The following is a 25,308-nucleotide window of genomic DNA, read 5'->3' on the forward strand; positions in this document are numbered from 1 at the left end:
TTTTTAAGAAGTTTTAGTGTGTTTTGTTTTTAATTTATTAAGGGTAGTTTCGTCATTGAGAGAATATTGACAATTTTTGATAGTTTGGGGGAACATTATCAATTAAGTAGTAGTTTAAGGGGGTATGTATACTTTTTTCAAAAATAAAAAATAAAGCTGTTAAAACTCAAGTACTTAAAGATGTTTACCCATTTTACAAATTGACACGGTGATGTAGCAATTGTTTGTAAAAAAACAAACATGTAATGAACAAATCACAAATCAACACAACAATCCACACATGGAAACAATGCAACAGCTACATCCTCAACAAGGCAAACTCGTAACTGGAAAGACAACGCTCCACATAAGGTAATTCAAGCAACGGCTACAACCTCTACAAGGAAAGATCTCAACAAAGGAAATCAAGCAATGAAGACAAATCAAATCAACCCAATGGCTAGTGTTCATCAAGAAAGGAAATCAAATAAATTACCTTGTAAATTCCCTAAACACTTGTATAAATTCACTACGTAGCAATGAAAAATTAGTGCAGCAATTACATTGAAATACCCCACTTTATGTGGTATTGAAGTCAAGAATGAGCGACCCACATCGTCCCTACAGCTGCTCTCTTTTTTTGGCTCATTGAAACCTTTGTTCAAACACCTTGTTGCATCTTCCTCGGTGGTCTAGCTCTTCATCTACTGAAACCAACATGGCTACCCCAAACATCACCAACACCCATCAACCCATTCCCATGGCTCCTCTCTCAAGCTTTGCCCAATCCATCACCAAGCTCAATAAGGGCAATTTATGACATGTCGTGGCCTTGTGGAACCTTTCCTCCGGGGTCATGACCTCTACGACTTCATTGACGGCACTACCACCCCACCAACCCCACAAGTCTCAACCTCCCATGACGGCACCCTTACCATCTCCACTGACTCAAACACCCTTCAGTGGCCCCGCCAAGATCAATTGATCCTGAGCATGCTGATATCTTCCATACCTGATGAATTTCAAACACCCTTCAGTGGCCCCGCCAAGATCAATTGATCCTGAGCATGCTGATATCTTCCATACCTGATGAATTGTTGCCTCAAGTTCTTGGTTGCAAAACCGCCTAGGAGCTCAGGAAGACACTTGATCAAACCTTTAACTCTGAATCTTGTGCCCACACAATGCCTCAATTTTCAACTTGCCACTGCCAAGAAGGGCAACTTGAGCATTTTAGATTATTTCCACCAACTCAAGCACATCGGCGCCATTCTTGCCGCCGGACATCCCCTCAATGATTATGAGTTCACCTTCTACCTTCTCATCAGTTTGGGTCCTGAATACGACCCATTTGTGATCTCGGTGACCACTCGTGTAGAACCTTTCCCCATGGACACTCTATTTGGTCATTTTCTTGTCCATGAATCTTGAATCGCGAATACGTCATTAGAGCGATTCCCTGTTCCCCACTGCCAACATCACTACTTGGAGCCCCAATCACCACCATGGTCGTAATGGTCATCGAGCCTTCCAGCGCTCCTTCAGCCAAGGGCCACGTTCCCGGAGGCATGCACACCAACTCCACACCTCTGCTTCTAGAGGTTTGGGAGGATCTTCGGGTCACTCCTCCTTTAATTATCGCCCCAATGCTTCTATGGGCTCTCCAAAATCCAGCCCACAAATGGGCTCGAAACCCACATGTCAGGTATATGGAAAAATGGATCATTCCGCCCTTACTTGTTACCATATTTTTGATTAAGCCTATCAGGTTGCTGGTCCAAGTCTGACAACATATACTACCACATCATCTCACTCTTGGGACCTCAATTGATATCCCGACACTGTGCTACTCACCACATCACCTCCAATCTTAACCAATTGAATCTTCAATCGGAAGAATATATTGATGGCCCCGACTAGATTCAAGTGGGCAATGGTACCCGAATTGCCATAAAAAACACTAGCACATCTATGCTTTGTCTATCTTATTTTATTTTACGTCATGTTCTGCATGTTCCAAAAATTAGCAAAAATTTATTTTCTATTCAAAATTTACTCTAGATAATAATGCTTTCATGGAATTTCACCCTTATTTTTTTTGTTAAGGATTGAATCTCCAGAAGGATTCTACGTAAAGGATAGTAAAAATGGACTATACCGGTGGTCCTCCTCTCCATCAGCTACACCACCTAGTGTCTTCTCCAGTGAACGTGCTTCTCCTCAAGATTGGCACATGCATCTCAGTCATCCTACTAATCGAATACTTTGTCAAGTTGTGTCCCAGTTTCACCACCATGTCACATTTAATAAGAAGCTGCCACTTTACTCCGCCTGTCATCATGACAAAAGTCACTAGCTCCCCCTTTCCTTGTCAAATCACCCATTTCATATTCCCCATGAATTAGTTTTCTCTAATGTTTGGGGATCCTCCCTAATTTTATCTAATAATAGTGCATGCTATTATGTTATTTGTGTTGACCACTTTAGCAAATTTACTTGGTTATATCCCATACAATGAAAATCTAATGTTTTTACAATTTTTCCTAAGTTCAAGCTTATGTCGAACGCTTGCTTGATTGCAAAATAAAATCAATCCAAACCGAAGGAGGTGGCGAATTTCTGAAATTACGTCATCATTTTGCTTCTCACGATATCCACCATCAATTAATGTGCCTTCACACCCATGAGCAAAATGGGTCGTTGGAATGTAAACACTGGCACACCGTAGAAATGAGCCTTACTCTCCTTGCTAATTCCTCTGCTTTTCTCATTTATTGGGCCGAGGCTTTTCAAAGAGCCTTCTATCTTATCAACAGACTACCCACTCCGGTCCTACATAACCTCTCCCCTTTCAAAAGCTTTTTAACCTTCACCCAAACTACACTTTCTTATGCGTTTTTGGATGCGCATGTTGGCCCCACCTATGACTTTACAACAAACACAAATTGGATTTCCGATCTGCCAAATGCATCTTCTCTGGCTATAGTCCCTCTCATCATGGCTCCAAATGTCTCCATCTTTCCTCTGGCTATCTCTATATCTCCCGGCATGTCATCTTTGATGAATCCTATTTCCTCCTCAGATCCACCCCCTCAACACACTCTTCTCTATCCACTCACTCATCCTCCCACTCTCGTTGTGCCACCCCACAATCCCCCACACACCCCAGGTCCCACACGGGTTTAATCCACCATAGAACCCCCCATGTTGACTTCGTCGAGCCACCTCTCCCCCTTTCATTCATTAGCACGTACTCTTACTAACACAATTTCTATTTCTTGTATGTAGGCTACACCTACAGAGATTGCCACTTTAGCTCCATCTCAACCACAACATGTCATCCAAACTCGCTCCAAGAACAATATCTTCAAGCCTAAAAGTCTTCTAGAGGGTCTCATTCATTATCTTCTCCCTAAAGCACTCCTTGCTGCCACTTGCTCCGGTGTTGTTGAACCTACCTCCTACTCCTCCGCAGCTCGACATCCCACTTGGTATGCTGCTATGAACATCGAATTTGATGTGTTGCTCAGCAACGGTACTTGGAATCTTGTTCCTCCTACGAACAGTACAAATATCGTTAGTTGCAAACGGGTCTTTTGTTTCAACACAAAGCTGATGAAACTATTGATCATTACAATGCACGTCTCATTGCCAAAGGCTTTTACCAACAACATGACATTGACTATGGAGAGACATATAGTTCAGTGGTCAATCCCACAACCTTTTGTCTTGTTCTCTCACTAGCCATATCCTCTAATTGGCCAATCCGGTAGATTGATATACAAAATGCTTTCCTACATTGATGGCTCTTTGAGGACGTGTATATGACTTAGCCTCCCGATTTTCTCCATCCACAATACCCTTATTATGTTTGTAAGTTACACAAGGCTCTATACGGTATGAAATAAGCTCCCCATGCTTGATTTTTTCATCTTAGTGATTGCCTCCATGAGCTTAGTTTTGTTGGTTCCTGTTCCTACTCCTTATTCATTCACAGCACATCTTAGCACACTACCTACGTCCTTATCTATGTTGACGATATACTCATCACTAGCTCTTTTCCTTAGAGGATCACTTTTGTCCTGCACACACTTAGAGTTGACTTTGTCATTAATGACCTCAGTCCTCTCCACTTATTCCTCGTCATGGAAGCCATTACTATGCATGATGGGCTCATTCTCTCTCAACAACGCTATATTCTTAATCTTTTAGGCAAATGCAACATGTATGAAGCTAAACATGTCAAGTCTACTATGTCCACTGCACATACTCTATCCATCCTGTCATGTGATCCCCTCATTGATTCCTCCTCATACTAAAGTCTTGTTTGTGCCTTACAATACCACTCTCTCACTCATCTTGACATCTCCTTTGTTGTCAACAAAGTATCTCAATTCATGCACCGGACCACCTCAATCCACCTTTAGGCCGTGAATCACATCCTCTGCTACCTTAAGTCCACCATTACCTACGGCCTACTCCTTCGCCAGTCTCCATCATGCACCTTTCAAGCTTTCTTCAATGCTGACTGAGTCGGTTTCCCCGATGACAGAAAATTCACTGGTGGTTTTTGCGTCTTCCTTGATCCCAACCTTATTTCGTGGTCATCTTGCAAACACTGCATCATTGCCCACTCTAGCATTGAATCTGAATATCAAACCCTCACCATCACCGCCACTGAACTCATCTAGCTCCAATCCCTGCTCCACAACCTTTGTATCTTTCTTCCCCACCCGCCTACACTATGGTGTGAAAACATTGGTGCCACCTACTTATCTCCAAATCTTGCCCTCCATGCTCAAACCTAGCACATCAAAATCGACTTCCATTTTGTCTTGGATAAAGTCACTTCCAAGACATTGCTCGTGCATTTCATCTCTAGCAAAGACAACCTAGCTGACATCTTTACCAAACCCAAGACATTCTGCCTCTTTTTTTTTTCTCATACGTACCAAGTGCTCAATGTTGTGTGCCACGTGTCTCGCTTGCAGGGGCGTAATGAACCTATCACCAATCAACACAACAATCCACACTTGGAAACAAATGCAAGGGCTACATCCTCAACAAGGAAAAATCATAACAAGCAAGACAACACTCCACATATGGAAATTCAAGCAATGACTACAAGGCAAAGATCTCAACAAAGGAAATCAAGCAATGAAGGCAAATCAAATCAACCCAACGACTAGTGCTCATCAAGAAAGGAAATCAAATGAATTACCATAATGCTGTAATTTATTTTCCGTTTGTAAAATCCCTAAACACTTGTATTAATTCATTACGTATGAATGAAAAACTTAGTGCATCAATTTCATTGAAATACCTCACTTTATAACATGGAAACATAATTTCCAAGTTGCTAAGTAGCAATTGTCATAGAAAATGTTTGCACCGGTTATTCTGGCCCTTGGATCCAAGGCAAACAATAATAAACTAAAATTTGATCATAAGGTCAAGTTCATATACCAGTGTGTACATACCCAAGATTTTTCACCTCTTTTTCCTTTAGCGATATGTCACACAATAACATATTTTTAGTTAAGAAACATAATTTTAGCATTTTTATGGACGATTACTTACTTTGAACATTCAAATCCAACCTTTCTATCCCATAGATCTCTACTCTGACGTCGGGGTACCCAGGGCTCATTTTCTTATCCTATTTTGAAAGGTGCCTCTATTGATTTCTGCTTATTATCCATTCATGTCATGTATGATGTTTTTAATGACAAGACCACTTCCATTGTGCTTGCTGTCCTCATTACCTATATTTGCGATCAATCATTTTGAGGTTGAGCTCTCTTTTGTTGAGCCTAAGCTCAAACCTATGGGTTCCTTTTCTCGTGCCACTGTCCTTCGAACCATGGCTTAGCTCTCTCTTTAGCATAGGCATCTTAATGGTTGTGATGGCATTTCTGCTGATGCGGAATCTTCTAATGCTGCTTATAAAGTGTCTTCAGAGGCTCGAACGTCTACATCTGAGCCTTCCATCCAAGTTTCTACCATCATGAGGAAACTCAATGAGATGGTTGAGCAAATGACTTGTCTTGAGACTACTGCAACTAGTATTCCTGCTATGGTTGTGGGTGATCGTACTAAGTTGGTTCAACTTAGTTCAAATGTTCCGTCGGTCTTGGATCATGTAGCTGAAGATGATGAGACATCTAATGAGGTTGTTAAGGTTGGGAGGTAGAAACTTGGAGGTGAGGGGTCTTCTACTGATGATAAGGATCAAATTGGTGATGGAAATAAGGATGATGCTAGTGGAGATGGAGATAATGAGGATGGAGTAGATGCTACATATGATGATGATCCTCATGATGCGTTTTTGCTTATTTTGGTTGATTTTATTTTGGACACTTCCCTAAAAAACCTGGTACAACAACAAGGGTTGTATGAGTATACCCAATATAGACCCCAACATGCAGCAAAGTTTCAAACATAACAACTACACATGCAATATGAGATATACAACAATATTAGTAGATAAGCATGCAGTGTTAGTTTAACAAGCTAACAGCAACCATGAACAATTCATCAACAAAACATACACATTATTTTTGTTGACGAATAGGAAAATTGTTGTACCAAGAGAAAAAATTTCTCCGGGGTAGCCAAACCCAGGATTCCACTAATAATGAAAACCACACTACAATGTATAGGAAACTTACAATACTAGCAACCTTATTACACCATATGTAGGACGACCTGTTGTTCATGTAGTCTTTATTCCAACAAGTCCCATGTTGACCGATCTTAACCTAGTTGAATCCTTACCAATCCCCATCGATAGACTATTGTGTGTGCGGTCCCAACACGTTGTCTCCTTGTTGATGTAGTGCAATCAAAGCACTATGTTGGCTTCTTCAACCCTCCAATTAATTCATACAAAGATCTCTTGGAGTACCTCATTCAAGTGACTCTCACAAACTCTCCTTGGAGTTTCTCTAAATTTTTGTGTGTTCGAGAGATGAGAAATTGTAGAGAGAAAGCAGACCTTAAATAGAAAACTTTAGGTTTGCAGTGGCGGCGTTAGAACACATTAAGTGAGCATTCGGACTCAACTAAGGTTTCGTAACCCTAATTTCCCCGCTTATTCAGAGATGTTGCTGCACCGTCAAGAAATGGCTCTTCCAAATATGCATTTTTCGTAGTGCCGTCTGGACATCACCGCTAACAAGATGTTTCAGAAACCAACATGTCCGAACACAATTGAACCCAAGAAGGTCTATTTGCACAACCGTCCAAACTCTTCAATTATCAAGCACTTTCTAGAATGGTCTTTGTATATGGCTGTCCGAACTTTGCATCTCCTTGTTCGGACGCTCAACTCTATACTTGTCTTCCTTAAGCAGTATCTACATCTTCTCTCTCTCACTCTAGGGTTTACATAGGCTGAAGAACGGTGAAATGAGCTCCAAGGGTTGAGAACATTCTCTTTAAATGAGCCCATGCATGTCCAAAAGGGTAGAGGTGTCAAAAAAACCCAATTTTGTAACCGCTCATCGATTGATCGAGCTCCCTGATCGATCCATCAATGCTAGGGTTTCATCTATCGATTGATACTACTTGATCAATCTATCGATGCCTAAGAAAATGTAAAACAACCAATTCTTAATTCAATCCTGTCCCAAGTCCTAGAAGGATTAAAGCTTAATTAAATTAATAAAAATTCCAAATAATTTTCGGGGTGCTACAAGCTGACCTGGAATGATTTTACTCTTGAAGCATTCTTCAAAAGGTTTCCATTTTGTTACCAAATTCATGTGTTGATTATTTTTGTAACTTTCACAATATATTTGGTGATTGATTGTTTGTTGAATGAATTTTTAATTCCGTGTTATTTTTGCAAACATGTATTCAACCTCACTTTTTAGTGTTGTAATTAGGAGCGTTTAGGCTAATTTTCAAATACGATTTCTTATACTATCATTTTTCCAATTAATATGCAGTTTTGGGAATCTTGGTCTTATCTAGCATAGTCTTGCTGCCAGTTCTTTTACCAGTTGCTGCTACTGACGATAGTGTGAAGTCTACTTCGGCAACCACAAGCAAGGGGACCTTTAGTGACTTTGACGAGTTATCCATGGGAAATATCAAAGTATGCTACACAAATTTTCATGAACTGAATGTTTAATTCTCTTTCTTTTATTCTCTTAGGGCAATGGGCTATCAAATGATCGAGATGACTAACAGTTATTTATTAAATTTGTGAAATTGCATTTAGGAATTTGTCTTATCCTAATAAAATCTTAATAAAATCTTGGGAAAACTTCACAAAGAACCCTTGAACTACTGCGCGTTTTGAGAAGACTTCCTTAAATTTCAAGAACTCTCAATTTCACCCTTAAGACTCTCAATTTGATGCAATGTACCCCATTCGTCAATTTTTGCCCTTAAAACCCCTAAAAATACAAAATTACCCTTCAATTTTCTTTTTTTTTAAAAAAAAAAAAAAAAAAAAAAAAATTGAAAAAAAGGGTCACAAGGTGGCCCAACCGTGTGTCACCTTATGATTATTATTATTATTATTATTATTATTATTTTTTTAAAAAAAAAAAAAATTTGAAATGAAGGGTAAATTTGAAGTTTTATAAAAAATACAGGGGTATAATGGTCGTTGTATCACTTTTAACGTTTAAAAACTAACGTAAAGGTTTAAATTTAAAAGTTAAGGAGTTCAAATTGAAAGTTTTTGAACTTTGAGAGGGGAATTTTCTCAAAACGCGCGGTAGTTCAAGGGTCTAAAGTGAAATTTCTCATAAAATCATACTTATTCTTTAACCAGAGGTAGATCTTGCAGAGATAGTGATGCTAAATATGTGATTTGTGTGTTACGCTATCTAATTAATGTCTTTTCTAAAATAAAACTTCAAACTATTATATCTTCTCTTTTGTTGTTAATGAATTATATGGGCCCCACAATTTCATTTGAATGCAGTTTTCTTTGTCTGTTTGCACATACAGGAGAAGAGCCCTCGGTTTTGGGCATTTCTGATAGCCGTTTATTGGGTTTCTTTTATTACATATTACTTGTTATGGAAGGCATATACACATGTCTCTGGACTCAGAGCAAACGCTCTTATGTCTCCTGAAGTGAAGCCTGAACAATTTGCCATTCTTGTTAGAGATATACCTCCAGTTCTTCAAGGCCAAACAAGAAAAGAACATGTTGATTCGTATTTTGAAACTATCTATCCTGAGACATTTTACAAATCAATGGTGGTAACAGACAACAAAGAGGTAAAGTATTGATTTGCTATGTATTATTTTGTTTCCTATCTTTTACCGGCCTCGTTCAACTATAAATAGATCGTTTTATTGTACACTTCATATATCAGAAATACAAGCTTCTTTTCCACAATTCTTTAACTTGTCTTTTTCTTCATGTTATGAGAGCCACTGTTTTCTTGGTGCCTCCAATAAGCTTTGTTTTGCCACTTGTGCACCTTCTCTTATTTAAGCGTTTCTTTGAAGTTTTTAACTGCAAAAGAAGCACACCAAACGCTTTTTTAACTTCATAGTCTTCTTCATCAACTCCTCTATATATTTTTAAACCTTTAAATGGTCTCTCTTGTCATCTTGGAAATCAAACTCATTTATCATTTAATAAAACTAAGTCTTTTTTGTTTGCACCTATAGATTTTGTCAATTCTTATTTTAGGGTCTTGCCCCAATTCCCATTGAGTGAGAATCTCGCTATTTTGTTATCTTTGTTGATGATTATTCTTGTTATACTTAGATATATATTTTATAACATATATTTGAACTTACTCATATTTATCGAAACTTTCAAAAAATGGTTCAAACTTAATATTATTGTACCATCAAAATATTTCGTTCAAATAATGCTATGAAGTATAATGAAAAATCATTTCTTGACATTCGAAATCAAAATGGGACAATTTTCCATTGTTCTCATGTCCTTACACCTCTCAACAGAATGGACGTGCAAAACAAAAACATCATCATATCTTAGACACCGTAAGAGCTCTTATCATTTCTACTTCTGTTCAAAAACAATTTTGGGCTAAAACTAGTTTTACTAGTGTTTACACAATCAATCGAGTTCCTTCACCCATGATTCACTACAAAGCTCTTTTGGAGCTTCTCTATGGAAGAGTTCCTGACTACGCCTTCCTTCGCGCATGTTTTGTCACTCTTCCTTCACATGAACACATTAAACTCGAACCTCCCAATTATGTTGTTTTCTTGGTTATGTCATTGGCCAAAAGGGCTATCGTTGTTATGATCCCATAACTAGACGCCTTTAGGTTTCTCATCATGGGGACTTCTAGGAACATAAATTGTTTACATGCCACTCGAGTTTTCCACATTCCTCTTCCAATTATTCGCCTATTTTCACTTATACCTCCAATACTTTTTTCCCCCAAGTCTTATGCACAAAAATCAAGCTCTTTAGACGATCCTTTCATGGCTACTTATAGTATATTTGATGTGCCTGATGGTCATCATGTTGCATCACACCCCCAAAATTCTCACTAGGCCTCCAGACTCCGTCGCTTTAGGTGGGGTACTAAGAGCACCTCCTACCCATCTATAAGATTACCATTGTCCCTTTTTTTTTTTTTTTACTATTTTATTTTTATCTCTTACTACTCTTCACAAACATTACACTTATCGCGAGGCAAGTGGTAACCCTCTTATGCAGAATGACAAATTAAATGCCCATACCAAAACTCCCATACTTTGGATCTAATGGATTTGCCTCCTAAAAAATCAAGGGAATTTGGGTCATTGGAACGCTATAAGGCTCGTCTTGTTGACTATGAAGAGACTTTTAGATTTTTGGTTGACACCCAGGAGTATGGTATTAACTATGAGGAAACTTTTGCCCTTAGCCTATAGCATGACCCACCAATTTTAGATCTTTGTTTGCAGTTGCTGCACTTCTCTTAACATTATTCCCTTGAGCTTGGGCCTATTCCTATGCTAATAGGATTAGTGACCCCACTAATCATGACTCCACCATATTAGCTATTGTAGATCAATTAGGCATTATTTCTTCATTTTGTATTTAGTGTATTTTCTTCATTTCACTAGCCTCGTTCAATTATAAATAGGTCATTCTATTCTATTGTATACTTCATGTATCTAAAATACAAAGCTTCTTTTCCACAATTCTTAAGCTTGGTTTTTCTTGAATTAGAACAATATCTCCTATGGAAGTAGAATGTGTAAGCATTCTAGATGCATTAGAAAAGTACTATAGGTTTTATGATTATTTACATTGATTGGTTCTCTTAGGTAAACAAAATTTGGAAAGAGTTAGAAGGGTACAAGAAGAAGCTTGCACATGCTGAAGCCATATATGGACAGTCAAAAACAACTAGAAAACCAGAAGGAGCAAGACCCACTAACAGAACTGGCTTCCTTGGTCTTTTTGGTGAAAAAGTAGATAGCTTAGAGTATTACAGAGGAAAGATTCATGAACTAATCCCAAAACTAGAATCAGAACAAAAAATCACTCTCAGAGAGAAGCAGCAAGATGCTGCTCTGGTCTTTTTCACAAACAGGGTGACTGCAGCTTCTGCAGCACAGTGTCTACATGCCCAAATGGTTGACAAATGGACAGTTACAGATGCTCCAGAACCACATCAACTGATATGGACTAACCTTAAAATCAAGTTTTTTCAGAGACAACTACGGCAACATGTCGTGTATTTTGTTGTGGCCTTAGCCATACTTTTCTACATGATTCCAATTGGGTTTATTTCTGCTTTCACAACACTGGACAATTTGAAGAAGCTTCTCCCATTTATAAAGCCAATTGTGAACGTGAAAGCACTCAAGACTGTGTTGGAAGCTTTCCTCCCTCAGCTTGCACTCATTATCTTTTTGGCTTTGTTGCCCAAGTTCCTTTTGCTTCTGTCAAAGGCTGAGGGAATTCCCTCTGTAAGCCATGCAGTAAGAGCTGCTTCTGGGAAATACTTCTATTTCACTGTGTTAAATGTTTTCATTGGAGTGACAGTGGGAGGAACCTTGTTCACTACATTTAAGACCATTGAGGATGATCCTAACTCGATAGTTACTGTCCTAGCCAATGGTCTGCCAGGCAATGCAACATTCTTCTTGACCTATGTGGCTTTGAAGTAAGCTAATGATTTTGCATTTCTTATATGTACCATTTCTAATTACTTTATGAACGAGGTGGCTTTAAAATCACCATTTGGTCAGAATTCAATAATTGATCAATCACAAGTTCAATGGTGATTTTAAAAGTCACGTCATTTATAGAGTTGCACAAGAGTGACTTCTAACATTAAGCTTTGCAATCTTACAGTTCTCATTCCAATACAATAATTCTATGATTCACAGGTTCTTTATTGGTTATGGTCTTGAACTGTCTAGAATAGTGCCTTTAATTATATACCATTTGAAGAGGAAGTATCTGTGTAAGACTGAGGCTGAGTTGAAAGCAGCTTGGTTTCCTGGAGATCTTAGATATGGAACCAGGGTTCCTGGTGACATGCTGATTGTCACAATTGTCCTGTGCTACTCTGTTATAGCTCCTCTTATACTCCCATTTGGCGTGGCTTACTTTGGCCTGGGATGGCTAATTCTTAGAAATCAGGTAATGTTCTTTGATTTTTGTTTAAGTTCTAATTCTTATTTGACCAAGCTCTTTCCTATGTTGGAAAAAATTTGAGGAATATATATATATATTGGCTGTTCATTAACTCTTACATATCTTTTACCCTACCAAGGTGACAGCATGAGGAAAGGAAAAAAAATAAAAACAAAGAAACTTTACCTAACCCCGCTGAATTTTCATCATTTTTGCATTCTTCTCCCTAAAGTTTAATTTTTTTCAATTTAGTGTATCAATCTTTCAATTCTTTACAATCTCACACATCCATTAACTTTTTCCAAAATACCCCCATTTGTTTTAGGAAAAAAAAAAAACAAAAAAAAAAATTTGCAAAGATTAAGGCGTTGGTCCAAATTTAACGGTATTTTAAAAAATACCCATGACTCAATTTTTGCAAAAAAAATATATATATATTAAATATTTTTTCTAAAGAAATTTTCTTGAGATTTAATGAAAAATCCTAGCGGAGTGGGGACATTGAAAAAAATTAAAAGCTTGATGCACTAAATTGAAAGGTTTTGAACTTTATGGGAACATTGCAAAATGGGTGAAAATTCATGAGGGATAAGTGAAGTTTTCCTCATGGTTCATTCTTATTATTAAATGTGCAAATATTACATAAACTTTAAAATTCCGAGCTTTATCAATTTCTTTATGATGTTTTTGTTAGAATTTATGATATAATTCCATTTAAGATTATATTCCTTATAGGATAATTACCTTGTAATCAGGTTTTTTATGATGTTTGATCCAACAGGCACTCAAAGTTTATGTTCCATCTTATGAAAGCTATGGAAGGATGTGGCCTCACATGCATAAACGCATCCTAGCATCTCTAATGTTATACCAAGTTACTATGTTTGGTTACTTTGAGGCAAAGAAATTTGTCTGTGCACCATTGCTAATTCCACTCCCCATATTGTCCTTGATCTTTGGATATGTCTGTAGTCAGAAATTCTACCGCTCTTTCCGTGACACAGCTCTGGAAGTTGCTTGCCATGTGTTGCAGAAAAGTCCTAACATGGACCAGGTTTTCAGATCTTTCATCCCACCAAGCTTGAGATCTGAGAAGAATGATGGTGATCTGTTTGAAGATGCTTTATCAGAACAAGTTTCGAGAGTTTGATGCAGATTTGTGTCGGTTTTTATACTCCTGTTTAAGATTACTCTTTTAGAACTTGGCATATTTGTTTACATAAGAAGCACCATGGGAGTCACAGCCTTGATTGTCTGTAATATATTATGTTTATGTTTTTTGTTTTTTGTTTTTTGTTTTTGTTTTCTAATTTATAATGTTTGTGTTAGTTTGAACCACTTGTGTGGAATTTCTTATATGGTTCTGCATTAATATATGTTGCTTACATTTGAGATTATTCCATTCTATGTTATCTTCATGATTTCAGACAAATGATTTGCAGATTATACTCAAACAGAAAAGAGAGAGTAGTTCGAGGAACCCGAAACCTTCTTCTAACAACAAATGTAAACGTTTGACAATAAACTTCTCTAGTTATTTTATTAGTTTTATGGTGTCTTTAAATAAACACTTACAATGCATAGTAGAAATAAAACACTAACAGGAATAAACCACTTATAATGTGATAACATATTATCTCTAAATTATTCAATTCTAATCCTAAAATCCTTCTCCCTAATCACATAACAATGCAATCTTTAGTTTGAGGAAACATTGCAAATTGGGTTTTACTTTGTGACCGGTATTTGTACTTTTTTTAAGGTTTTTATTATTATTAGTTTGGGTAGTCTTGTTGAAACTTTAACTTCTGTGTTAGTTGTGTTTTTTTTTTTTCACTTTTATTTATTTATTCTACTTTCAAGTTTATTTTCGCTATATTTTACTTTCAATTGATTTGTACTTCTAGGGGGTACTGCTTGAGCCTATAAGATTGTGTACTAGATATGGTGCTGCATAATTAGTGCCTTTTGTGGTGTTAATTGTAATTCCTTAGACTATAATGCTTTCAAAAATCATCAAATTCTCCCTTAGCCTTCTTTTTATTCATTAACGGATTGTTTTTCTTTGCTCTCTGACCACCATCTTCTTCATTAAAAAAATTCCAAACTTCCTATTTCTTTTCATTTTTAACTTCCTCTGTTGTCAACTGCCACAAGTCCTCCCTTATTTCGTGAGAAGTTGACTTCATTACTAACAAAACTATTGACCAATTGAAACCCTAACCGATTTGGCTAAGTGCTGTAAAAAAAGCTGTAATTTTTTACGGTCTAAATTTAACTCCACTCTTTTTCTCATGAAAAACTTGATATTAAATATGGACTGTTAAAAAAACTACAACGTATATTTTGTAGTTTTTTTTTACAGTTCCTACGCCAAATCGACCGAGTAAATGGTCAGATTGTCAAAACCAATATAGATATAATGGAGCCTGAACATGTAAATTTCAATTAGTACAAGATCATTTGGAAACTCAATAATACACACAAGCCAAGTGTGCTCTACTAATCACATAACTTAAATTATAGAATTTTCCTTTGATATTTCTTTCAAGCAAAACCAACATGATCTCTCTATATTTCCACCTTTCACTTGGATTAACATACAAAACTGCCTCTTCATTTGAGCTGTTCTTACAGGACAGATCAAAAAAAAAAAAAAAGAAAAAAGCAAAGGCAGGCGGTTTAAACCCAGAAAAACTAGCAGTTAACTGGCTCGAAAATCCAGGAAAAGACGCAACTTCTGCAGTAGGAGCTCACGGGTGCCGAAAAGAGGCTTGCCGCTGATGATCCAATCCTTCTCTAGAAGACCTGCTTTAGCACTACTCAGCATCTCATCGTGGAAAGCAGATACAATGCTGTAGATTGAGGTCCTCAAAACATCAGCAACAGCATATGCTTTTGAATGTAGAGGCCCACCTCTCTTTTTACCCACTGCACCTTCTATTCTTCTTGTGCTTGATGTTGCCCATTTAATTCCAGCCGGCCCCATCAAATGTGAGGGGGATTGAAGGTGGGTCTTCTTCCCCATGAATGTCTCAACAGCAAGGAGGCAGGACAACAGTGTTGAGATGACGTCAGCATTACTACCAGAGAGCTGAGCAACCCCACACCTGTCCTCCGTATGCGAGCCTGCAGTTAGCGAGGCAACCGTCCTGGCACACCACGCACATAGCTGCATAAAGAAGGCTCCATCATTTGGTTTGTATCTCTATGCTAATAGGTGCATGAAGTAATGTTCATATAAAGTTGTATAATTGAAGAAACAAATTTATAGTCGTTGGAAACTAATCTATGATCTGATCACATGTCACATGCAACATAAAAGAAACATGGAAAGTTCAAGCGAAACTATGAGAGATATTAGCCGACATATTTATGCTTTTTTTTTAAACCAAATATATTATAAATAAAAAGTATATACAAGAAGTTCCTGATGAGTAGACTGTTAAAACCTAGCGCACAGTAAAAATATTAATTATACAAGGAGATATTCATAACTAAGAACTAGTGTGCTCATGTCTGTGTGTGAAGAGGGAATATGTTGTTCACACCCTTTCTTTGTCCCACATGCATAGCAATAACTTGCTGTCAGCAGGCATCTAACACAAGGACCGACTGCTGCAAGAAATAAATTCTCCGGAAAAATGAGCAGAGAAAAAAGGTGCTTATGTTGAGATATGAGATAAATAATTTGATCATCATGCTATAGAAGTCTAAAAGAAAACCCTTTTGTTGCATTAAATAATCTCAACACTTGAATCAATCCCCCACAACTCCCCAATCTCTAAGTGACAGAACAGCTGATTACGTAGTATTATGATGCACAGAAGATTCCTAACTGCGGACCATTCAAGAATCCATTGAATGTGATCTTATCTGTGCAGGTCAGCCTATAATGTAAGAGCAAGCCCAAGTGATGCAGGATTTTGAAAAATAAAATAAAATAAATGTTACTGTTTGCAGTACCAGCACCAAATTGGTGGCATTGCTCAAAGTCCACAATTTTCTCCAATACCTAAAATGACATTGTAGTTTATATTATCAGATCTACTGTTTAAAAGATTTTAAGTACGACCCTTTTGAAGGATTAATAGAATGAGACCTTGTGGGCAGACGGTTCAGCCAAAAGGTAAGAGCAACCCCATATCCAGTAACTCTTTTGTGTTCTGCCAATGGCATGGTATAGCAACTTCCAAAAGACGGGCTAGGTGGCCAAAGGCTCACAGAAAACCGCTACTTTTGTTATAAGTAATATACCAGTTTCATTGAAAGCGTCAGGCTCCCTTAAATACACAGAAAATATACAAAATAAACCACCTAACTAGAAAGAGCAGAACAAACAAAGAAGTTACTATAGCTAATCAACATAGAAGACACAAATGCCACCGTCCATAGATACAATGTTTCATAGAACAAAGATAAATTTCCCCCAACATCCTCTCCCTATCCTCAGAAGTTTCTATCATTCATTTTACTCCCTGAGCATCAAAAGAGGCATGTAGGCACCATTTTCCACACAGCAGCACTTCTTAGCCGTTCAGAGGACCACCAGCAGCCATGCAGATCAACAACATGTTTAGGCATAACCCAGGACATCTCAAACGACAGAAAAAAGCGCTCCAAATGGCGGAAGCCACATCGCAATGAAGAAGAAGATAACCTTAAACTTCTTTTACAGAACAACATCAACAGACATCTTTTTCCCTTTCAGCCACCAAACTCAATGACATTCTAACTAAAAATCTTTATCAGGTAAATCTTCAGCTCAAGAATTGCTCACTAGAGCTAGAAAATAGAAACACAGCATTTAATTAAGAATACATGTTTCACACTGTGTTCATTTTAAAAGTATCGTTAATCTGCTAATTTAACATCAGTCCCCTCCTCTTCAGAGAACATTCCTAATTCCCATCAATTTCAAACAGTTTCAATACCTCTAGACACAAGAGCTAATCCCACCCCCTAAACATTTCACTCAAAAAGATGGATGATACAAGAGAGCCTAAACTCAGCTTTTAAAACCAAAACCTTAAACTAGTGTGCACAATCGTGCAGGAAAATGAGCATATACATATATCTAGGAAAAAAACTAATGGTTGAGTGGCCCGCAGAAAATGTTCTATTACACAAAGAGAAGTACCAACAGGCTTGCAAGAGAGACAGAAGATGGATGCGGCAAACAAGAACAGCATTTAAGGAGTTGGCCTCCCAAATTAATTCTGAAATGCATAAGAGACAATCTACTGAGTTTGAAACCCAAGATAAGATAAAATCGATTGATAGCATCCTTATCGTAAGAGGGACATGTCCCAAAATGGAAGTAACAACTCTGATCCTATACGCAAAAGGAACATGTACAGTCAGAATAGCATCCTTAACAGCAAAGATTAAAGGAGAAGAAAGATCTTTCAAACAGTATCCACTACAACTATTTCCTGATTGAAGATAGTGGCATGTATGCTCCGACCTTGAGGAGTTCAGAGCCACATGGAAGAATCTAAAAGAGGATTTGAGAAGGTTGTAGATGTGATGAACATCTTTTCCCTACATTCTAGACTGCCAAGAGCATGGAAGGCATGGAATATCTCCTGCTAAGTGCACAAACTCTTACTCAATCTTTGAAGGATCTCACATGTACCTTTTCCTTTGGATAATTTGACCTATATAAATTTGGAAAGGCTAGACCCTCAAAGCAAGCCATCCCTGGAGGGAGATGAAATCAAAATCATAACTGGACCTGTTTAAGATTAGGAAGTATAAATCACTTAAAGATGAAAATATTGTAGCATTATCACTTTGGTTGGCAAAGAGATATCCCCTGATAGCAGAAAGTGGTAGAATGACTCCTTGTTATGAGTATCAAACCTTTTTCCACAAGGTATCTTTATCCCATTATTACAAGCCTGAAAACCAAACCAATTTAATAGGTACTCTATTTCTATTAGCCAAATCAAATTAGCTAATGAAATAATCCTATTGATCCGTTTCGCCTGGTTCGGGTTAGTTTAGCCAGTTTTCGGTTTTTCACACACCCCTAACCTTCAGTTACTTAAAATGAGTAAAATTAAGACATGCCATGTTTGTCAGAAAGATGTTAAAAAGTTATTACTATTTGTGGTTAACTAAATGAACAGGTGACCTTGAACTAGATATATTAGCCCATTATATAGTCACCTTAACTCAACTTATGGCCTCAATCCATCTGACTAATATTTATAGCATGACTCCTTTATCAACTGTGTATTAGTTCACCATATATTAGTATTCATTACATATTTTAATCACAAAACACATCTATTTATTCAAGTGCAGATATGAATTGCAAGTTGGAATTCATACCCATGTCTATGTCACAATGCAAGCACATAGATCAGAAAGAATTAAAATTCATGTTATATGGACCCTCAGCATTAGTAAATACTACTCATAAATCATTAAAAGGAAGTGCCCTACAAAAGAAAAAAAAAAGCACAAAAATTCTTTCTTTTACAACTTGTTAGAAGATACGACAACTTGAATAGAAAAAGGCTGAGTAAGTAGCAGCACAGTCATGCAGGAGGTCCTGGGAAAGTCCTACGACACTTTGAGGGATTACGACGAACTAGCCTATGGGTAAACATAGGGTACAACTAGGAAAACAAAACAAGAAAAAAAATCTGCCCTTCATCATAAAATTACATAGATTCCTGAACACGCTTATAGCAATTTTATAAAGTCAAATAACAAAGAAAAGCCCACATAAAAGAAATCTGTTCATGACAAGATAACATAATGCAAGCTTCAAAAATAATACACAAACATACATAGATTTATGTATGCATACATTTATTCACATGCATAAGCAACAGTGGTCTGTACCTGGAAGTTGTTCAGTGGTTCCCAATGCTTAGATTCTAGACGTGAGTCAGCTGGTGAGAGCAACTGATTGGATAGTTGGGAGGTTTTGTCAACTTTACTTTCCAAACCTTCAGCCAACTTTAATGCAAGCTCTTCCAGAGGCCTCAAGCATACAGCGGTGACTCTTTTGTAAGTCTCACCAGTTTCTTCAAAAAAGGCAGCTCGTCGCCACGTATCAACATTATTCTCACAAACCATACACAGATCAAGATAAGCAAGATACTGTAGAAGAGAACTTCCATTCCTCTCCTCCAGAGCTGCAAGGAGATGCTCACTTGGATTTGTTTCTGCTGCTGCAGATCCTTTGGGTGGTGCAAATGTGAACCTCTTTGTATGTAGCACCTGTTTTGCCACATAGTTTCAGAAAATTAGGCAAATGTTATAATGACTTTTAAAGGGAAGAGGTGAGGATATGAACATGCGAATCACTAGAATAAAAATAATAAAAATGATTGGCTAACACGTGCTATTGAGACAGAAGTCTCCACCCATTAAAGGTCAGACAGAAGAGGAGATATCTTTGTTTGTGGTTATCAGTGAAAATGACATATTATTAGAAAAGTATATGCCAAGATGCAGGTTTTCCAGTGTTTTAATTGCAACTAAGTTCTCATTAACTCCCTATCGAAAGCAACACGCAAGAAATATTTGATTTAAGGTCTTGTGGTTAAAAGAAAAATCGATGCAGCCATGGAAGATTGATTTCCATTACTTCATAACTTTGTAGACTCCAAAATTTATTCTGTGGCTCATTTGCAACAACATCACATTAGGGTCCAAATCTTATACGGTTTTGAAGGTTGAATCATTAGGAGTCCAGGGTTAAAAATGTTTCTGATTTGGGTTATTATCTCATAAGTAATGGTTAGTTTTTTTATGAGGGACAGATCTATAATTTTTTCAAACTCCTGCAAATTGAGGGTCTTTTGATAATCGAGTCGATCTAGAACTTTATAGGTGTTACTAACTGTCCTTGAGTTCAAGTTAGGCTTTATTTGGGTTTTGTTAGATCTTTAGTTTAGTAGACTAATTAAAAGTCATAATGCTGCTAGTCCCTCTATATATGTGCCCAATGCACTCAGAGAATTCAGCACATTTGATAATGGAATACCTGATGCAAATGGCAAGACACAAATTTTATTTTATAGTTTATTTAGGTCTTCTTCCTCCTCTCTTTTTACTAATTTCTCCGTATATTTGTGTGATTATCGTTTGTCCTGCATCAATAATAGTTTTGAGTATTGAAATAAGATTGTCAAGCATGTTCATATTTCTCTCCACTGTGCAAGATACTATTCGCCAAAGCCTTTTAGAGCCCCTGAACAACCAAAAACTTTTCTCTTTTCTTCCATCTTTTACAACCACAAATCAGATCCATTCTACTATACCCTTTGAAACCCTAAAACCCTAAAATACCTCTTAGACTGCAAATTGTCCTTTTAAACACCTCAACAAGCATAAACATTTACTACTGCCAGAAAATTCTAGCAAGTCGTTTCCATAGTTTCCAACTTCTTCCATCTATCAAAATCAAATCTTTTCAAGCCATTATTCACTCTACAAACCTCAACACGTTCTTCTAAAATACTAGACACTAGATCAATACATTCTCCTAACTCTAAACCTAGTACAAGCATATTTAGAGAGGTTCCCTAATATGTCGTAGGTCAGAAATGAATTTGCTTTACAGGTTATGGCAGTTTTACTGAGATATGGAGATTTTACACAAAACCATAAACAACATTTAGCACGAAAGTTAACATTAGAATAAAACTTAGAAGCAAACAATATGGAGTTGAAACAAGGTATGGGAAAAGTACAGAAACACGTTGGCACGAGGACAAGATAGTACATGAATAGATACTTTGACACATATAGTTACATTACATGTCCTATAGTTACATTACATGTCCTGGTGCTGTATTGTTTGCTACTAAGTGTTGTTACAATTTACAGTAAAAAGCATTCCTTTTTCATTCATTTTAATGCCACGTCCTAACGAAGTGGCTTATTCGTAAACGGGTGGTAGTTGGAGGGAGGGGAAGGGAGTCAGGTGTCACTTTTTAAAGTTTAGTGGCATAAGTGTAAATTGTAAAAACTTTTCTCTTTTCTTCCATCTTTTACAACCACAAATCAGATCCCTTCTACTATACCCTTTGAAACCCTAAAACCCTAAAATACCTCTTAGACTGCAAATTGTCCTTTTAAACACCTCAACAAGCATAAACGTTTACTACTGCCAGAAAATTCTAGCAAGTCGTTTCCATAGTTTCCAACTTCTTCCATCTATCAAAACCAAATCTTTTCAAGCCATTATTCACTCTACAAACCTCAACACGTTCTTCTAAAATAATAGACACTAGATCAACACATTCTCCTAACTCTAAACCTAGTACAAGCATATCTAGAGAGGTTCCCTAATATGTCGTAGGTCAGAAATGAATTTGCTTTACAGGTTATGGCAGTTTTACTGGGATATGGAGATTTTACACAAAACCATAAACAACATTTAGCACGAAAGTTAACATTAGAATAAAACTTAGAAGCAAACAATATGGAGTTGAAACAAGGTATAGGAAAAGTACAGAAACACGTTGGCACGAGGACAAGATAGTACATGAATAGATATTTTGACACATACAGTTACATTACATGTCCTGGTGCTGTATTGTTTGCTACCAAGTGTTGTTACAATTTACAGTAAAAAGCATTCCTTTTTCATTCATTTTAACGCCACTTCCTAACGAAGTGGCTTATTCGTAAACGGGTGGTAGTTGGAGGGAGTTGAAGGGAGTCAGGTGTCACTTTTTAAAGTTTAGTGGCATAAGTGTAAAAGTGGTGGTAGTTCGGGAGGCTAAAGTGTATTTTTCCCTATATAATACATTAAACATGTATTTCACTATTGAACTGAGATGGTATGCCCATCCACTACATGTCAATGGAGCATCGAAGTGATTGAGAAGTACCCCTGCGGCATAGATATAGATGCAGGATAAGGTACAAGAAGGTGTGCAGCATTGGAGAGAATAAATAAATAAGCATGATTGGGGGGGGGGGGGAAGCTATGATGACTTAGATAATGATGAAAGTTTATAAATCCTATAATGCATCACTTTTCACGTGCTTATATTATTTGTTCTCTATTCGTAAGTACATATATTTTTCCTGTTAGTTCAAAGATTTTGTACTGGCAATCTGTTTAATAGAATTTTTTCACATAAAAGCCTGAATCTTTTCTGCCATGAAATCAGTTTCTTCCCCTCCCTTCACGTTTTGTACATTCTTTTTGTCCCAAATTGAAAATGGAATGAAAGTGAGGACATCAATTTGGGATAATACAACATGCAAGATATAATGTACCCTACTTTTTTAATTTGAAGAATCATATCCCTGAGATGATATGCAATGAGAATTACAATGAAAATTAGCAACCATAGGATACGAACATCAATCAATATTGACATGATATCAAATGCTTCAGTAGACCACCTGCGAAAGGTACATGATACTGAAAAGAAAGAAAAAAAATCCAACTAAAGAAAATGTCGGAAGAGCTAACCCGATGTAAATGATGACTTAATTCCCAGCAGAGAAACATCGCAAAACTTCCAATCCAAAAGATGATCTGCTCAGCAATGTACTTTCTCACTGTAACCTGCCTCTTAAAGGGATCTGGGAGAATTGCTCCTAGAACAGCTGAGAAAAGGTAAGCCACACCCGAAAGCGCAAAAGCGCATGTAGTAGCTGAAGGGAGCCCCATCTTGAAGCTGAAGAAGGGTGGACGCTGTTGCAACAAGCAGATTAAAATTAGTGGCCAAGAGTCTCAGGAATAGAAAGAAAACAACTGTGAGAATACAGCGGCAATCTAAATGGCAACCCCAGTGAAAACATGCAAACAATGACTTCTTAACTAGTAAAAATGAACTTGATTTTGCCATGTTGCGGGCCGCAGGCTCATCAAAACAGAGCAAGACCTGAAGTTTTGAATTTCACAATCATATATTTTGAGCAATAAAATGGACACTATATTATTAAAAGAATGAGAAAAAATAATTAAAAAAGCACCCAAATTTCGTTTAAACACCTACAAAAGAAAAGCATAGAGCAAATTTAGTAGGAGCAATTGCTGATCAGAACATAACCTACCCTGAAATTTTACCCATATCACTACAAGAAGATATTCAAAGATGATGTGCAAATACAGTCTTAGAAGCACCAAAATTTAAACTTTGTATTAAAAATCGGAAAAGTCTAGTGCAGCAGGACGCAAAACTAGATAGGCAGTCATAAGTTCTTGGCATTCCCAAGAAGAGTATTTGGCAATTTGAAGAATGCATCATCAGTTTCTCCGATAAATTTCTAAGCTTAGAGAAATATGGCTTAAATCAAATAGTCTCCTTCATTTGAGCTCATATGCCTTCCAACATCTAATTTATAATAACACTCATTTATTTTATAACTATAGTAACCAAAGTGACAGGGTAATTCAAACAGCATATTAAAAGTTAATGTGCCTAACACAAGTGTTTAAGTAGATCGAGATGTTTCGTTCTTCTATTTCTGAAACCAGCAGAACATGAAACGCCATCAAATAACAAAATCTGTAAAAAAGTGTAAACTTTCTCTTTTCCCAACTCCAGCTTTTCTCAGCAACCAACCAGAGCATAGACCCAAATTAAAAACTTCATAAAAAGCAAACAAAACCCCAACACACACAGACAGCAACCTGAATAATGGGAAACTCCAAAACCCATCTGCGCTTGTAAACATAAACCAACCCGTAAAGCAATCCAACCCCAAAACCTCGAATCACCCACTCAACATCAAAGCTGCTCGATTTCACCCAGCACATCGAAACCATTCCCAGCGATCCTGATACAGCACAAGCCGCCACAAACAACACAAAGCTCAAAGAAACCTTAGCCCGGAAGCGAAAATCGACGGGCACCGATGCCGATGATGAGTCCGAGACAAGAAGAAAGCGGACGAGACCGAGTATGAGCTCAAAAGGGTAGGCCGGACGGTGGGGGTGGGGGGAGGAGACGAGTGAGAGAGAGGCAGAGAAGAGGAGCTGTGAGAGGTGGAAAGTGAAGAAGGTGAGGAGGGTAATGAGCGACGGGGCATAAGAGAGTAATGGGTTTCTGCTACTACTACTAGAAGTAGAAGTACTGGTGGTGATGGTGGAGATGAATGTTTTGAAGAGGATGAAGATGGCAGTGGAGGGAATGGACTGCCATATGAGGAACCCTAGGAACCGGTTCTTGACAATCATTTCTGGTGATGTTGCTGACATTGTTTTTGGTTTTTTGATTCTGAATTTTGTTCCTCAGACAAGATTGTGTGTTTGATGCTCTTTTGATTTTGGAGAAAGTTCTGGGGAGGAACAATGGTGGGGTTTATTTTTTTGGCACAATGGTGGGGTTTTGATGGGTTTTATTTGTTTGCACAAAGTTACTGTACTTTTTAATTTATTATTGCCGGACCTTAGAAGTTGTGTGTTATTTCATTTATGATTTTGGTTTTTTCCGAACCGACCCCAAATTTTAATGGGTTTTTAGCATTGTACTCTTGTTAATTGTAGGTATATTGTCATATTGTACAGAGTCAGAGTGTAAGCTCCGTTTCGGTCAGTGATTATTGGTTAAAATTGGAATCGGGCCAATAAGCTAAGCTTTGTTGTGGTTGTTCCAAAAAGTTTAAAAAATATATATCAGTTATAATCGAGTGTATATAAATGCAAAAATGGATAATTAGACAGGTAGGGTTGGTCACTAGTTATTTCCAACCGCTTTTAAGAGCAATTGGCCGATTAGCCAGTTACCACAGGTTGGTGGCTGGTTATA

At 37.4% G+C, this 25,308-nt stretch overlaps 2 protein-coding genes across 2 annotated transcripts in view; one reads left to right on the plus strand and one right to left on the minus strand.

The window, feature by feature from the left end:
• LOC132171988 (CSC1-like protein ERD4) overlaps window positions 1–13,789 on the plus strand; it is a 15,188-nt gene extending 1,399 nt beyond the window's left edge. Inside the window, exons 2-6 of the mRNA XM_059583406.1 lie at window positions 7,932–8,080; window positions 8,947–9,222; window positions 11,248–12,092; window positions 12,319–12,574; window positions 13,350–13,789. Coding sequence (XP_059439389.1) covers window positions 7,932–8,080; window positions 8,947–9,222; window positions 11,248–12,092; window positions 12,319–12,574; window positions 13,350–13,718 — 1,895 coding nt within the window. The 3' untranslated portion in view covers window positions 13,719–13,789. The remainder of the gene's footprint in view (window positions 1–7,931; window positions 8,081–8,946; window positions 9,223–11,247; window positions 12,093–12,318; window positions 12,575–13,349) is intronic.
• Window positions 13,790–15,046: 1,257 nt separating this feature from the next.
• On the minus strand, window positions 15,047–24,882 carry LOC132170957 (uncharacterized). Its single transcript, XM_059582119.1, has 4 exons — window positions 24,192–24,882; window positions 23,025–23,249; window positions 19,427–19,807; window positions 15,047–15,740 (listed from the first exon to the last, which is right to left on the minus strand). Exons 1-4 carry the CDS (start codon window positions 24,756–24,758, stop codon window positions 15,273–15,275), a joined length of 1,641 nt encoding a protein of 546 aa, XP_059438102.1. The 5' UTR covers window positions 24,759–24,882; the 3' UTR covers window positions 15,047–15,272.
• Window positions 24,883–25,308: the final 426 nt, after the last annotated feature.

Source organism: Corylus avellana, chromosome ca2 (assembly GCF_901000735.1).
Source record: "Corylus avellana chromosome ca2, CavTom2PMs-1.0".
Taxonomy (NCBI): domain Eukaryota; kingdom Viridiplantae; phylum Streptophyta; class Magnoliopsida; order Fagales; family Betulaceae; genus Corylus; species Corylus avellana.